The sequence below is a fragment of the Tyto alba genome, unplaced genomic scaffold (genome assembly GCF_018691265.1).
Source record: "Tyto alba isolate M040663 unplaced genomic scaffold, T.alba_DEE_v4.0 Super-Scaffold_34, whole genome shotgun sequence".
NCBI lineage: Eukaryota > Metazoa > Chordata > Aves > Strigiformes > Tytonidae > Tyto > Tyto alba.
Genome location: NW_024881309.1, coordinates 1695978 through 1712886, shown reverse-complemented (window position 1 = coordinate 1712886; position 16909 = coordinate 1695978). Strand labels below are relative to the sequence as shown.

At 46.0% G+C, this 16909-nt stretch overlaps 1 protein-coding gene across 2 annotated transcripts in view; it reads left to right on the top strand.

The window, feature by feature from the left end:
• The first annotated feature begins 204 nt into the window (after positions 1-204).
• The window catches only part of LOC104361308 (tetraspanin-15), a 44746-nt gene continuing 28041 nt past the window's right edge, over positions 205-16909 (top strand). For both annotated transcript variants that reach the window (XM_009967461.2, XM_032985181.2), the window contains exons 1-2: positions 205-413; positions 7436-7621. In XM_009967461.2, coding sequence (XP_009965763.2) covers positions 222-413; positions 7436-7621 — 378 coding nt within the window. In that variant the 5' untranslated portion in view covers positions 205-221. The remainder of the gene's footprint in view (positions 414-7435; positions 7622-16909) is intronic.

Below are 16909 nucleotides of genomic sequence, written 5' to 3'. Positions count from 1 at the left end.
AGAGATCCGCCCGCGCACCAAGCTCTGAAATCACGGTTGGAGTAAACCCCCCCCCCCCCCCCCCTTTAAACAGAGCTTTGCTGTTGCTCTCAGCAACAAAACCAAGCGACAAACTCAGGAAAGGGTTAACGCTGGCCGCTGCTGCCTTCCCTCTAATTGCTGGCTCTCCTGCCAGGCGGAAGTTGGAGCGAGCAGTTCAAGTTCAAGGCTCGCCTGTGTGCATGTGTACGCTGCTTTTTGGGCTCGGCAGCGGGGGGGCTGGAGCCGGCCGGCGTGGGGAGGGTCCGCCGGGCAGGCAGCAAACCCCTCTTGCCGGAGCTGCGAGGATGGCTCAAGCCTCCAAGTGCCGAAATCCCCACCTCTATTACTACAGCGTCAAATTTGCTCTGTCCACCTACGCCACCCTCTTCTCGGTAGGTGCTCCGGTTGCTTTTCTGTCCTTCCTGGCCTTTCCCCCCCCACCGTACCACGCCCGGGGGGTTGGATTTTACTGTTCAGTGTCAAAATTTCCCCTTCCCAAGGCATCGAATCCTTGCGGTGAAACCTGGTGCTGCGAAGCCCCTCGTGCTTGGTGCTAGCCGGGTCCAAAATGGGCAATCTTGGGCGAAACTGCAGGTTTGGGTGGATTTAAGAGCACTTCCCCTGGGACTGCCCTTCCTCAGCGCCGCTCTTGTAAATCCCTCGTGGCAGTGAGTCACGTTTCAAGGCATTTTGGAACATAAACATGGAAATTTAATGTTTTCATCACACAAGCACCCGTAGGGCAGCGTTGCCAGCCAGATCCCCGCTGCCCATCTCAGCCGTTGCCTTTATTCATTCAATAGGGACGAGGCACAAAAGCAGACATCGAGTGGCAGGTATTTTAGCCAGGTTGCTTATTTCAAGAGCAAAAAATAAAGCTTGTTTTTAAGCAGTTTTGAATCATTGACCTACGGTTGGGGTGAGGCTTCCCTGGAACTTGGGAGGTGCAAGAAATTCCCCCTCCCTTTGGGTGTGTGCATCCTCAGTTGATGCACGAGATATGAAGTTCGCATCTTCCTAGGGTTAATCTTGCATAATCCAATCCATATTTACAGATATTTCCTCCTGAGGTTTAAATAATCCTCTTTGCCCCATGCACGGCTGCCTGCTGGGTGTGTATAGTGGTATGTGTATCTAATTGTATAGGTGTAATTGCAGAAATATCTGCGTGAGTTCCCAGACAGGCTGTGAATGATAAACGGGGTTACAAGCAGAGACTGAAAATACTTTTTATTTCCTTTTTTTTTTTTTTTTTTTTTTTTTTTTTCTCTTTTAATGAATAAGCTTGTTGGGAAGGCAGCACTCACCCTCCCTAGCAAAGCCTCTTGTCTCGCTGCGCCGTATGACTTGTGCCCACCCCAGGGCATGAATGAGAATAAGAAAATAAGGAGGGTTTTTGTACAATATCTCACTGATTTCCTCATAGCTTTATGGGTAGGAAGGCTCCCAAGGGGCGAGGAGACTTGAGTATCTCCCCACAGGCTGGCCAGGACCCTCCCACTGCACCCAGGGAGACCAAAAAAATCCAGATTTCTTAACCCATTTGTGGCTGTGGTTTGAATTTTTGGGTAAAGATAGTGCAGTATTTTTGCTGGCAAAGTTAATCCACAGGAAAACCTAAAGAACTGAAGTTTGCTTGGCTTAAGGTTTCCTCAAATGCCTTTAAGCAGCTGTAGGAATGGGAAGGAGGTGCAGGATTTTTTTTTCCCCATTAATCTGAACCCAGGTCAGGGCTGCTCTTTGCAAATGTAGTTTAACTGTGGGGCAGTCTCAATGCCAGATGCTTATTAATCGCTGAGACATTTTGCAGGGCTCAGTGGGGCATCCTGGTGAGTCTGCCAGCGAGAAGAGACGCAACGATTTCCTGGTGGCTGGAAAATAGCTGCAAAAAAGCCACTTTGAATCGCTCTGACCCAGCCTGCCTTCAGTCCTGGGATGGTTCTTGTGAGGGGACATTGCCCCATCGAATCCATACGGATCGCGTGGCTCCCACGAGCTTTTCAGCTGCCTGACCTACTTCTGGCCTCATTTGCACATGTTGCCACTGTATTAATTCAACAGCGCTGCCGAATCCTTCAAAGCCTCGTTAACCAGACGTGACCGGGGCTGGGTTTCACTCTGACCAAATGTGCTCGACAAAAAATGATTGTGTAGGAACTTCTCGCTTGTGTTGCATGTAGGCTTCAAAAATTTAACACACACTTCCCCCCGGGTAAAAATTCAGTGAAAAAACACTTGAATTGGTTCACCATGAAGGATCAAGGAGGTTTGAGGTGAGATGCATCACGACTTTCTAGCGTAGAGTTGCCCCAGCCTGCAGAAAACTGAATCTAATGCCTATTTATAGGTAGGAAAATCAGTAAAAGAGTGTGGGATAAGCCAGAGACTGGCTTTAAACCAGACACAGAGCAAAGGGCAGAGGCATTCAGGTGGTGTGGGTTGGACCAGCTGGTTTTATACAGGTAGATTTAGTCCTTGTTGGTGAGGATTCAGTGGAGCATAGATCTGAAGCTTTCTTTTCAAAAAGAAGTGCTGCTTTTTTTACTTTTCCTATAAAATTGGAAACTGCTATTTTAATTGACCCTTATAAAAGCATATTTTTTTATCTTCTTATGTACCATCGGCAGTTAAGCATTATACGATGTTTTTAATCGCTGTGATATTAAACCTGTGATTCTGTCTTTTAACGACTGAAAGCATTCAGCGCTTTCTATATTGCAGATTTTTTGTAATGTGCCTGCATGTTACAATAAAATCTTCTGAGGAGGAGCAAGAGTGCCTTGTCTGCTAATTTGAAAGCAGATGGGTCTTCAAAATCTGGGAAGAACGATTTTGCTGTGAGCTGGGGTTTGACAACACAAGAGTTTTGCCTTTAGTTTTGCACCTTTGGTCACCTTGGATGGAGAATGAAGTGATGCCCCGTTCCCTTCGCTCCTCCCCAGACCTGTGCTCTGACTCATGTAATCTGGCTGCCGGGGTCTGTGTGGGCTTGAAGCCACCGTCATCGTGACTTCTTGGTGTTCCCGAATAAGGAGAAATTCCTGCCTCTTGTTAGCACGGTGTTGACTCATCCAATTAATGCTGTTCACCCTGGAACGAGCCATGTCTGCTGCTTGGCCCTTGGCAGCCTTCGAGGTTGTGCTGCTTCAGCCGCGTTAACGTCCCCTTGGATTCGTGGTACCCGGCAGGTGTCCGGGAGTAACTCCTTGGGTCTTTTGGGTCTTGGACAAGGGGAATATGGCATCTCTTAGGCATTTAGTGGGATTTTTATGACAGGGTAAGACTGGCCACGTCTCTAGTTAGAAGTGGTAGGATTATGCACATCTCTTGTTAGCATCGGGTAGCTATCTCTGTGCCAAAGCCAAGTCATGCAAGGATGGAGAAGCAATCACGAGCACCAGAGAGAGCTTTGCAAACTCCATCTGTGGGTTAGCTGCAAGCTCAAGCCACTTATTTGGCAGCCCGGAAACCCTGCCAGCATAATCAGATCTGTGTATTATATTATTTTCTGTTCGTTTATCGCCTCTCATCCTACTTCTTGACCTCCACATCTCTAAGTGACTCTGCAATCGGTAGGACAGTAACTTGCAGCTTTAGCTCTTCTTCCCAGGTCCTCAGCCCCCTTCTCCAACTCTGTCCTTGCCCATAGATGGAGAAATGCCTGGAGAGGAAACCCAACATCTGTTACCCTATTAAGAAGAGACGAGGTTGGAGTGAAGAAGCTTTGGAAATGGGCTGCAAAGATGGGGAAGGAGCTCGGGCAGAACCGCATCTCCTCATCACCCAGAGAAAAAACACTCTTTAAATTGTCAGGTTTTGTAGCATCCCCTGAAGGTTTAAAATTCCCTGGTCTCTGCTCTGTTGAGTCGTTTTGCTTCTTGGTGTCAGCTCTGATTCGAGGGGGCTGCACAAAAGCCTTATCACAGCGCAGTGCAACATGTCGGGTCTTCCCGACTCTGTCAGGAAACAGCCTCACATTTAACTGTGGTTCCAGAGTTTGCTAAAATCCCATCTGGGGGGAAAAGTTGGACATAGTAACTTGTATCAGGCTGAGAAATTCAAGTTTGCACTTTTATCTATCCAGGAGTATGGGAGGAAGGGAGGAGAGCACATCACAGGAGTCCTTTTTGGGGTGGGAATAGAGGTTGGACATCCCGGGGCGGCTGCTTGCTGCCCTCCATCCCCTGCCCGCTCAGCTCCTACAAACTCCAAGAAGCACTAAAATCACGCAGGGCTGAAATGAAAACCGAAGGCAATTTCCTTCCCCAGTTTGTAAGAGGAGAATTGATGCAGGACACCTTCACCATAAGATCTGGCAGAGTTGCAGCCACCCCCTTGGCTTTCCCCATGGTGAAGGTTCGATCATGTGGTTATAGAAATGGGGTAATTATCCTCTCCTTAGAGGGTAAATGCAGATTTGCTTTTTCTCTTAAATGCATTGCAGAGCAGTTGTAATTACCAGCTGCTGTCCTGGTGTTTGCACTGTTATTAAAGTGATCATTGGGCAATTAATATGTAACTACAGAGGATTTACCAGCAAACTTCATTATGCGCCTTTACCGTGTCATCGAGTGTGGGTGGTAGAAAAGGATTGTGACGCCAGGAATCAAAAATATCTGTGCTGATTGAATTTGTATGGCAAAACCACACCCCCCGTGCCCAAGAAACCCAGTGATGGAAACCAAGGCCGCCAGGCTTCGCAAGGGGTGATGCAAACTTTTCCTGCTGCTTTTGATACTCATCTCCGGCCAGAGTGGGACAGGATGATCAGGTTTTTGATGAAATACATGGCTATTTCCCTTGCAGTTCTTTACGGTGCTGTGTAGGTCCTGGCAAAAACGTTGACATCACCCATTTGCTTCAAATCTACCATTTGTTCACAGAAATGCCACTTTTCAGGGAATGCTGGTCTTTCTCTCCAGCTATTTTCTGTCCAAAACCTTCTGCCACCCATCTTGCAACAGCATCGCTCCCTGCTTGTCCTTCCAAAACTCATTATATTCCAGTGAGCCTTCCCTTGCAATCTGCCACTGCTGGGAGATATGCCAGTATATCCATTCCATTCCTTGAGGTGTGTGTTGCTTTGCAAGATGCTTTCTTTGTACTTTAAGCTACTTTGAGTAGAAGCAACTCTTTCTTTTTTTTTTTTTTCTTTTTTTTTTTTTTTTTTTTTTTTTAATTGGGGGTTGCTGTTTAGCCAGTGGGGTGTGGAGATGGGCTGTGGAGTCCACCCTGCAGCAGTCGTCCTTAGCAAAACAAGTTACAGGGGGCTGGGTGACGTCTTAAACTAGGAGCTAAGCAAGGAGAGAGCAAAAAAATCCAGGTGGATCAGCCCAATATTTGCTTGTTAGTCCCAGGGACAAGTCTGAGTTGTTTGCGCATACAGAGCACGCAGCCTTTTTAAAGCAATGAAACCCCAAAAGACCCGTGCAGTGTGGCGTGGGTTGCCAGCAGTATCTTCCCGTGTCATGCAGTGCCATTTCCCCATTGCACTTGCATTTCCTCGTTGCGTTTGCATGGCAAATAAGTGGTGCATGGCCCCCTCCGAAAAAGCGGGGTGTGATGCATGGCACTGGGGGGGGGGGGTTTCCCTGCCACAGGGGTGGCCAGGGCGGTGCTGGGAGGATGGACCAGCACTGCTCTGCAGCATCCTCACGCATGCCACGTGCTTTAAATTTTTCAAGGACACTTTTCAGCCCTGGAAAAGCCTTTTTTAAGTAATGCACTTGTCCATCCTGCAGACCCTCCTTGGTTTCTCTCCCTTGCTAGCAGGTGAAGCCTGTCCCATGCATGCTGCTTCCTCAGCCCCTCAAGCATCCAGCCTTCGAACCCCCTCCTGGGTTTGCTCCGTGGTCTTCCCGTGATCTCTTCCCTCGCTCGCGTTGCAGATGGATTAATTAGAACGGAGAAAGTGGTTCTGATTGGCACATGGGAGGAACGGCGGGGATTAGCAGGGGACGCATGGTGTGCATTAATGTCTACCCCCCGCCTTCAAAGCTAAATGTATTTCCTGGGACACCGTATAAGAGATAAACATTAAATCAAAACTAATCCCAACGCACCAACCTGACGCTTAAAATAGAATGTAAAGATGAATCCGTGATTAAAAGCCTGTTATCAGAAATAGGCCTGCCTGTTTAGTTTCAAATAACTAAAGTGTCTGTAAAATATCATGAGTCTAAATTTCACTTTCTGAGAGATCGAGCCTGGAAGCAGTGATTGACAGACATAAGCTAGCTACAAAAATGCATCAGAAATAGTGTCCAGGCAGAGTAGAGAAGAAAATAAAATCAACCCCCCCAAAAAGTAAAGATTGTGCATGAAAATTAAGGATTGAATTGTCAACATGAATTAGCAGGAAGAGTTTGAGTGAACTCATTAGGAGCAATGAAGCCTTTTGGAAAGGTGAAAGCAACAGAGGAAGAGCAAAAAAAGGAGGGGTTTTTTCTCCTCTTTGGAGATGTAGGTCTTTGAGCGTGGGTGTCTGCAGCCGGGGGCTTTCCCCGAGGAGCCTCCTGATGTGATTTGGGATGGGGAGGGCTGCAAGAGTCAGCATGAAAATGGCTCCAGATGCTCCTTGGTTTCCTCGCTGACCTTTTCAGGTGTCAGCTCGGTGTCGGCTGAGAAGCCGCTCACCTCCGGCTGCGCCGCGGGGCCGACGGGCGCGATGCGAACGGCTCCTGACAGCACAAAACGCTTGGGATTGTGATGATGGCTTTGATGTTGAAGGAGCTGAAGGGATGTGAACAGCCCTTTTCAGAACCCTGTTTTATCCCGGCATCGTTAGTATCTCTTTTTCAATTAGAGCTGTTTCACTGAAGGGGGAGAGAGGAGAGGGAGGTTGTCATAAATAATCCATTGCTTTTCTTTATGGCACTTTTCATCCAGGGATCAAAAGAGCTTTATAATGGTGCAGTTAGCTTTGTTTCTAATTGTTGGTGCTGACGTGAGAAGAGAGGGCGAGCAGCTCGCCGCGGGCTTGGGTGCAAATCGATGCTCAAGCCAGGTTTAAAAATGATGGAGTGAAATTAGTAGTTTTGGGGATCGTGCTGGCTAAGGGTAGAGTTTGGGAGGGTGGACTGTTGGTGTTAATGACTATCAGCCTCTGGGTCTCTCAAACCCAAGGCAACAGCCGAGATGAACTTCCATAAAGATACAAGCAGGGAGGGGAGTGGAAAAGCCTAGCAAAACCTAGCTTGAAGCTAAATTGATCGTGCTTTCCCAGCCAGAGGAAGACCAGCCCAGCCTTGAGCAAAGGGGACGTGCCAGGGGCTGAAAGCACCCTTTGGAATTGGATGTTAAATGTCCTGGAGTTGTGTGGGTTTTCCTGGACATCTTCTACGTCCACCTCTCCCTCGAAGCCTCTGCTTTTTCCCCGTTGGACTCTGAATCCCATCCCATGCTTCCCTTGCAGATCCTTGGCCTCGTGATCCTGTGTGTTGGGATTTATGCCGAAGTGGAAAGGCAAAAGCACAAAACCTTGGAAGGGATCTTCCTGGCTCCAGCCATCATCCTCCTCCTGCTGGGCTTCACCATGTTCGGTGTCTCCTTTGTTGGCATGGTGGGGAGCCTCAGGGACAACCGGACGCTGCTGAAGACGGTAAGGCTGTAACCGTGCTCTCCGTGCAGCCCTCGGGATGATCTGGGTGATCTCAAGGAGGAAAATTAAGGTATCCTAACGAGTCACCACCACAACTTAGAGCAATGGAGTTCCCCTTCCTGGATTTAAATTCTTGTATGACATGACTGCTCGGTGCTTCCAGCTCAACTATGAAGTCAGAGGAGGGGTACCAGGGAGAGGATATATTTAAATTGCAGAGCTGGGACCTTAACTTCCCTGTTATCCATGGCTGAGTGCCTCCCAACATCTGCAGGAAGCATTGCTGCCTTCCTCCTGGGGTAACAAGGGAGTTATTCTGGGGGCTGAGATCCCATCTCGGGTGGAGCAAAGTCTCCACCATTAAGTTTATTTCAGCAGTGATGATGCCAATAGAAAATAGCAAGGGAATTCTTAGTGGAGGGAAAAATTACCTTTTAAGTCTAAACTGGATGAGACCCAGGACACTAGGGCAAAGCTGTTCACTCCCAAGCTGCTTTCCAGGGGGTTTTGTTGGTGCATTGAGCAACTGACCACCCATCCTCCCTGCAGCTCATTGCCTGCCCTTGCTATGGGGTAGCACCTCTACCTCCAGCGAGGAGCAGGAGCCTGCAGGGGTTTATAAGCTGAATTATGAACCATTCCCTCCATTCAAATGGGAGCGAAGCTCTTCCATCACCCTCAGCCAGGGCCAACGTCCATCGACGAGCTTTGTGACATCTCTGTCGGCTCTTCAGCTGTGTCAGCCACTCCCTCAGTGATGAAGTTGCTTTCAGATGAAAAATCTGTGCTGGTCCGTGGAGCCTTCCTGCCAGCGTGCGTGTGCCTTGCCTGCTAATGGTTTGCATAACACCTTCATCTCCCCCTGGTTTGGGTTGATTGGTTTATTAAAACCAAACGCTCTGGGTAGCTGGTGCTCACTTGTACTGGATTGCAACATTGCTTTTAAAAATTTCTCAGCGTTTGCATTTGCAATTAATACAGGTGGGAGCCCAGATCAGAAAACCAATATTGTCTTTGCTTCTGCATGAGCAGAGGAAATTATCATTGCTTTTCAATATGTCTGGTTTTGTGCCACCTGCGATAAGTGGTTGTTTGCGTTGCACTTAAAAAGGTTGCAGGGATCAAAGCTGTGCAGTGAGTGAGCAGAAGAGAAGGTTTCCCATCAGATCTCTATCGCAGTGAGATACTGTCTGCTCTGTTTGAGACCTGCCTCCCCGGGTGTTTGGAGGAGTGGCCAGAGACATCCTGTCCAAGTGATACTTTTGGAGTTTAAATAGCCCCGGTAGCTTGCTTAAACAATAATTTTTAATTAATTCACTATCAACTGACTCTCTTCTTTCTGTTTGGATGCTAAATTATAACAGTGGGCATTTGCCTGGACTCAGTCATACCTCTAATAAATAAGCCCTTTTTTTCTGTCTATCAAAGCCACTGGTAAAGCTCTGTATTTCTTTGTGATCTAAGCCTAGAAAACATTTTTCTGCCAAAGCTGAAGTTATGTTGCTTGTGGAAAACATTTCATCTTTTTCATTTGTCTGCTTTTAAAGCTATAAAGTATTGTGTTCATTCTACCTAGGCTCATTCCAAAGAAGGATGAGTACTTCAAATTTCTGATAATATTTTTCCTTCTGTGCTAATACTCATGGATCGCTGTTAATACTCTGTTTCCACAACTCAGACGGAATTTGGAAGTGGAAAATTGACACATCAGAGGGTAGGAAATCTCATCCTTGGAGTGACCCACGGTGACAGAAACCCAAGCTCATTAACTGTGTTTCACACGTTGTTGGCTGAATCGATTCTGCAATGGGCACAACTGAGAAAAAGAGATAATCCTGCCCATTTGGGATGGCTCTCCCTGTGGATATAAGCAGCTGCATGCCTGTCATGTGGAATAAATAAAGCAATACCCGTGCAAGTTATCATGCACAATAACGCTTACATCCCTTTTGGTTAGGATATATGAAAAGGGATGTTTGTCTCGTGTGTCGAAATATGTTGTATTTCTGGGTGGTGGGTTTTTAGGGTTACTCAGGGCACCTTGCCTACCTTTAGCTGGCTGCAGAGCAGCACAATTGGCCCAATACTACATTAGTTATCTATTTTCTGGGAGCAGATAAACGAAGTGATATTTCATAGAATCATAGAATCATTTAGGTTGGAAAGGACCTTTAAGATCATCGAGTCCTACCATTAACCAACCTAACTGTTACGTTCTGCCAAGTCCACCACTAAACCACTATTCATTTCTGATAATGGATCCAGCCTAATTCCCAGTCTTGGAGCTGAAACACTGCTTCCTCCCTGGATATATTCAGCACGAGGAGAGCATGACAGAAATGAAGCATTTGGGGAATGCTCTCAATGACAAGATAAATAAGGGTGTTCTCTGAGCACGCATTGCAGGGTCACAGAAATACAGGAGATATTTGTGGTCTGCAGGGAGGCAAAAAATGTAATGCTGCCTCTTCTTGTAGGGAATAGCATTGCAAGGTCATAGCGGACAAAAAGTCCGCTTAAAGAGCATCTCTAAGCCCGGGCCACGAGCATGGGTTTGCATGTCCATCTCTGGTTTGCTCTGCCACCTTGGATGAGCCATGGGGGACTTGCCCACTCAAAGGGGTTGTGAGTCTGTACGGAAGCAACCTTGGATTAGAGTTTTTCTGGTGGGGGTGCATCTTATCCCACCAAAAGTGTTTTATCCTTGCATCTTAAAACAGTTTCCCAGTGAGACTGGGCTGCACTGGAAGGACCATTGCTGCTGGCATGGTTTTATGGTGCTCATGGTCCTATTGGGAAAACCATGCAGCCAAGCCTGGACTTTTCCATTGTATTTATGTTGGAATTGTCTGTGAAATGCATTAGCATGTCCATCCATCACCCCAAAGTGCGTGCTCATAGCAGGAATTCATAGGGGGTTTCACTGCGGGACATCCTCTCTTGTACAGAAGCCTCTCGAGATATGTGAGACTGAGGCTTGCTTTCATTTACAGAAGTTGTTTCACACCAGTTTTCTGCTGAATTTTACCAGGAAAACTCTTGGAAAAGACGTTATTGGTTAGTGGGTTTTGTAATCTGTTCACCTTGCGGGGGAATCCGGTGGTGCAGGGACCACGGAAGAGAGAGCTCTGCCCTATGAGCCCCAAAACCACACTCAGGACAGACCCTGGAGATTGTATCATGAGACAGCATAAAAATGCATAGATTGATGCTGATGGAAAATCAATGAATGAGTCACTTTGGGCTCTTAGGAGCTTGTGTGTGCAGATGTACTGCAGCTGCTTGAACGCGTGCACATGTGTTTGCAGGGAACTCAGGCTAACAATGAGCACAAAAACACCCCAAACTTCAAATCATTAACAAAAATTGACTTGTCTCTTCATCTCAAAATATGTCTTGTTAATCTGGAGAACAGGCAATAAGTTCCTCTCTATTTAGGAGAAAATATTTCAATGCCCTACAAAAATACATCAGATTGCACTTGACATTAATAACCTTTTTTTTTCACATGAAATGCAGTGGGTGTAGGTGCGGGTGTGTTCGTGCTTGTTAAATCCTCATTCATCTCAGTCGCTTACTGCTGACAGATGGATTTTTATTTTCTGGAGCCCCCTGGAGAAAAATTGACCAACATTTCTCTTAGGTGAAACAGTTAGGAAAGCCACCCAGCTCCTAAATCTGCTACTTGATATATTATTCCCATATCCCCCCTGCAAGGTACAACAAATTACGTTTTGGTTTTAATCTTTTCCTTATCAATCTTATTCTCTCCAGTCATTACCTGTAATTGTCACAACCACACAACTCTTACCCATGTGTAAGTCAGATTATAATGTCTTTAATGACTTCTCTAATAACCCAAGCAAAATCTATTCAATAAAGCCACTGCCTGCTTGCAATTCTCAGCTCAAGTTTATTAGAAAAATTACAGGCAAGACGTGGGGATTTTAGCTGCTGGTGTATGTAATCGGTGTTATGAAGATTTGTATTTAATAGATGAGTTAAGAGTTTCCGCTTGGAAATTGAGTTTCTTCTGTCACCATTAACATTTGCAAGGCTTGAAGAACTGCAGATTGTCTAATGAAGATGGCTTGCCTTTGCTTTGAGGGAGTTCAGGGTGATTTAGCAAATAGACTGTAAAAATCAATATTTCTCTTGCTCAATTAGGTGGCTGGGAGAGCTGGGATAGTTTGGTTTAGGAACTGGAAATGCAGTGGGACAGGCTGCTTTGGCAATCGGGTTTTGCAGTTGAATATACCCAAATTGGCTCCTTTTCATGTTGTTTTTTAGAGCTGTTTTTCCTAGAAATGTATCCTATCTTCCTCAGCATCTCCTACCAGGGGCCTTGGGACCTGTGTGTTCAACCCATGGATAATTTAGCTTCCAAAAAGTCAGTAAAGCCCTGAATTTGCAGAGGCAGTTTTGATAGAGTTGCATTTTTTTAATGCAGAATGAGAGAGAGAGATGAGGGTCCAGGCAGGCCAAGAAATCTAACTTTCCCATTTTCCCTTTCCATTTGGAGAGCTTTTTGGTTTCCTCCTTTCCTGCCTTGGGTTTGTCAAAATTTGTCACCCAAGGCAGGATTTGACCTTGGGTTTCTGGCAGCAAGAGATCAGCTGCTGCTGCAGCTCTTTTGGCCTTTTGCAGGTGTTACACATATATAAATATATAACCAACATAAATATATGTACATATAAATACTTTTATATATATATGTATACTTATATCTATACTGCTATTTCCAAATGTCAGCAACAGCAAGATGTGAAAAGCAAACTCTGGTGACCACCGGCTCTGCCATTTATTTTATTTGCAATTTTGTATTTTTAGTCTCAAGGTTGACCCATGATGTGACTTCCCGAGTTGGGCTTGAAATATGCCTTCCCCCTCCTCTCCAGCCCCTGATTGTTCGTGTAAATAGAGAGATTAAACGCTGGAAAATGGCAGATATGTCAGATTTGAAGAGGGGAGCGAGTACGGCTGGGGGGAAATGGTTGGCAATCACAGAGCTATTGTGTGGATGGAGAATTGTCCTTCTCCTGGGAAGATAAATTCCCCCTCGAAGAGAGTCAGCTACTACAGTGATTTGAAGCTTGGGGCCCCTGAATAAAAGCAATCAGAATAACGCATGTGTGAAGGAGCACTTGGAGGTCGGAGCTGGTCCAAGCAGCTGGGATTTTTTCCAATTGTGCAGAGAAAGGGGCAAAAATTAACACAGAAAACCTCTATTACAGCGGTGCTGTATAAAGCATCCCTCTGCCACATCGCCAGCGCTCATTCATTACCCAATAGCAGCCACATAAAATCAGTTTTAAGTCAGAGGAGGTGAAAATACCAGTAAGTAGCATCTTCCCCTTATTTTTCTTCTGCATTTGGAAGAATTGGGTGAAATAGTTTAAAAAAGAGTTAATGTTTTGTGGGTGCATCGCTTGCACTTAAACCACTTGGATATTTGACTTGGGTGAATTCCTTGTGGTTTTGTGGTGCTGGAAAACCTCTTGGCTGAGAGCAGAGGATTTGCACAGGGTATCCAGCTCATCCATTTACGCTGCGGTGTGCTCGCCTCCAGGCCAGCAAAAAGAAATAGTCCCTTGAATATTTGCAGTAAAGAAGCAAATTTCCAGGGCCAGGGGGCTTGGAAAAGGTGTTGGGATGAACCGAAAGGCTCGGTGTGATCCCCTGAGCATAGTTACCTCGGTGTTCAGAGGAATTTGGGGTGAATTCAGGCTGGCCTGGGTTTGTAAAGTTTGCAGCTGATGGCTGGATGTGGGTTTTTCTGTCCCTGCAAAATACATGAGGGAGAACTGGACGGTTTAGGATGCAGTGAAAAAAAATGGGGTGTTTATGGGCAATGTGGAGATTCCCTTCCAGAAAAAAACTAAAGGAATTTCCAGCTGAAATGAGATTTGACCAGCATCTCCTTCCTTTAGGCTGTTTTTTCAGCTATTTTTTGCCCTCTTAGAGGATAAAGAAGGGGGAAGAGTTGCCCCTTCTGCTCTAGCAACAGCAAGAGGCCCTGCTACATGGATTTTCCCATTGGTAAGATGCAGCTTTTGGAGAAACAGTCACAGGTTTTGGTTGCAAAAGATGCAGGTTTTGGAGGTCAGGTGGATCTGACCCCCACCAAAGCATGACGTATTATAAACGAGGGCAGCATCGATCCCGGGGATGGCAGCCCTCGGTGGCTCTGGCTGGGTGGTGTGATGGATATCACACATCACGCGTGGTGGAAAACTTGGTCAATAAAAGGCTCCTTCTGGTTACAGGTTTGCAGGAGAAATGAAACCGCGTTTCTGTGTTTGAACTCATCTGAGGTTGTAATTGCTTCTGCGAGGCAGGTCACCAGGCATTTTTCCACTTGCTTTTGTCTGCTTGCAGGGATATTTTAGGTTATTTATTGAGGGTTCTTTGTGCAAGTCACTACTGCAAAACCCCATTTCTCCTTATGCTGCCTGGGATCCAGGGACCACTGCCCCGCGAGGGCCTCAGCTCCCTGTGTCCGCGATGAAGAGTTTTCTCTGGATATTCCAATATCAGCAGGTTTTGATGGTGCTGCTTTAACTCTCTGAAAAACAAATTCCTGATAATTAGCACACAAATAGAGCCTGATGGAAAAAAGCAATTGAAGAAACTCCTTCCTGCAGAGGCTTGCTTGGGGATATATTTCTTTTTTCTTCCTAAGCCCGCTGATTATATATCATGCTCTGATTACAGGGTTTCTAAATAAAAACACCACTTTCTTGATTTTTTTCTGCTTAGCCACGCAGAGGGGCGGATAAATGAGGAGGGTCTGACATTTGCACAGCAGCAAGCATTCAGGATTGTTGAGGGAGCTGAAAACATCCCGGACCTGGGAGCAAAGGCTTCGAGTGAAAGGAGGAGAGTCCCAGCTTTGTGCTAGGGCCTGAATCCGATGCAAAAGGGCTTTGGAGCAGGCAGGTACTGATGCTTCCCATGGGCAGCCTTTCACATTCCCTATTTGCGTAACGAGCATCCACAGCCTTCTCCTGGGGGGGATGGATCTGCAAATCCTCTAACATCCAAATCCCCCCAAAATACAGTGCAAAAAAGCCTTGCAGGGACCCTCTAGCATTTTTTACCCAACTCTCTGCATCTAATTTGTTCTCTTTTAAACCTGTGGTTTTCAACCTTTTAAAATTATTATTATTTCATTTACTTGAGACAAAATAGGAAACCCCAGGGCAGCAGAAGGAGCTTTGTGCAAGAAACTGTGGCCAATCTCTTCCGCTAAGAGTTGCTCATGTCTTGGCTGGGACTTTTTAATTAGCACAACATGCTTTAAATGGGGATTTGCTTGGCCCAGGTTTGGCTCTGAGGGAGAAGAGGGGGCTGGAGCCCTGGGGGAGTTAATGATTCTTTTGCCACACTAATTATTGGCACTTCCATGCTGAATTTCTTGCAGTGTCGCCATTCACCAGCTTTCTAGGAGCAGTTTGGGAAGGTTTTACAAGCAGCAAAACCCATACTTTATTCTTCCCGAGCCTCATATGTTGAGCAGCAAACTCCCAGCATGTTGCATTTCTTTCTTGGTGCTCACCCCTTTCTTTTTCAAACTCATCACTAAATTATCCACTGCAGTAACAACAGCCACTCTTGCAGCAAATTAGTAGGGCTTCACAGCTTCTGGAAAGCCCAATAAAGGGCTGACATTACAAAATCCTTCCAAAAACCCTCCAAGCACGGATTATTTATGGACATCTCTGGAGTTACTTTCCTTCTCAATATGAATTTTTAATAAATGAAAGGTATCTCATGTGGCATTTTTCCTCCCTAAAGAGAACTGCTGGTGGTTCCCCAGCATCCCTCAAAGTCGACGCTGCCCATTGCATGATGAAAGGATGCTGGTGATCTCCCAAATAAGACTGATGAGATGTTTTGTTAAAGTCTGAGGTGATATTAATAGCATCCAAGTGGTTTAATCTGCATTAGGAGTTTCCAGTGAATTGCCTGGTGCTCATAAAGGGATTGGGCTGATTGTGCTGTTGAAATATATTTCCCAGTTGGGGGGAAAGCAACAGGTACAGAGATCTTTGGAAAGAGGTGAAATTTGATTGCTTGGCCCTCGAACTCTGAAATAAATTAGATTTGAAAGGAACCATTGCTCATGGAGCTGGATGGAGGAGGGTTCTAAGAGAAAACATCCATCCCTGTTCATAAAAACCTCCTTTTCTTTGTTTTTTTTTGGGGACATGAGCATGTTCTAGCTGTAGCATCCATCCTGGTCTTGAGTTGGGAGCAGAGTGTAGCAGGGTTATAGCTAAGGAAGGGTTAACAGCAGACGCAGATAGACCCAGCTGCAGGCTATAAAAGCTCAAAGGGGGAAAAAATGGAATTTCTGGCAGGTCTGAGGAGCAGATTTGGTCTTCAAAGGGGCAGAGGAGGCATCTGTGGGGCTTGGTGGAGGCAGGGTACCTGGGGCGTGGAGGACAGACCATGCTGCATGCCCAGGGCTCTCGGGGAGTCCCAGTTGATTATTTGCAAGGCTACTGGCTCTTTTGGGATTAAAATCAAGCTTCTTGGTTATTTAGCTTCTGAAGCATAAAGAAAATGTGTATTTTGAACCGAGGCTTGGCAAACGCATGCACGAAACACAGATGGGGTAATAATCCCCAGCCTGGGTGGATGGGCAGGGGAGGCATGTTGCATGCCCCCTAAATAAAATAACATGGTTTGCGTGAATAAAATAGTGTCCTGCACAGAGAGGGTTATTGCTGTATTGCTAAAACAGATGATGCTTTGCAAAGTCTCTTCATCTGGGCTTTGTAGTCCTCATTTTATCTGTGTAGGAGACATTCCTGACAGATTTTGTTTTGTTTTGTTTTTTCTTTTTGCTTCAAAGCAACTGTGAAAGCCGTTTCTATGTGGGAATAAACAATTATTTCGGTTTTCAGAGGAAAGGCTGCATGCAACTGTCTTTCAGAAAAAAAAAAAAAAGCAAACCCTTAGAAAGGGCCACTCTGCTTGGGAGAAAACTTTAACATGTCATTAGGAAGAAACGGTTCTTTAAAAGCATTACTTAAAATTTCAGTCTGGGGACAAAAGTAATCAGATCCATGTTTCTGTGCTCGCGTGAAGCCGTGGACGAGTCTGTGGCTGGTCTTGAGGAAGGCAGAGGAGGCGGCAGGCACTTGCTAAGGGGATGATTTAGTGACGTTCCACGTAGAGTAGAGTGCATTTCATTGGGTGCATTTCACGTGGCTGCACGCTCAGTCTGTTCCCGTTTATCAAGAGGGAATGACCAGTTTCCTCTCCAGATGCCCAAAAATA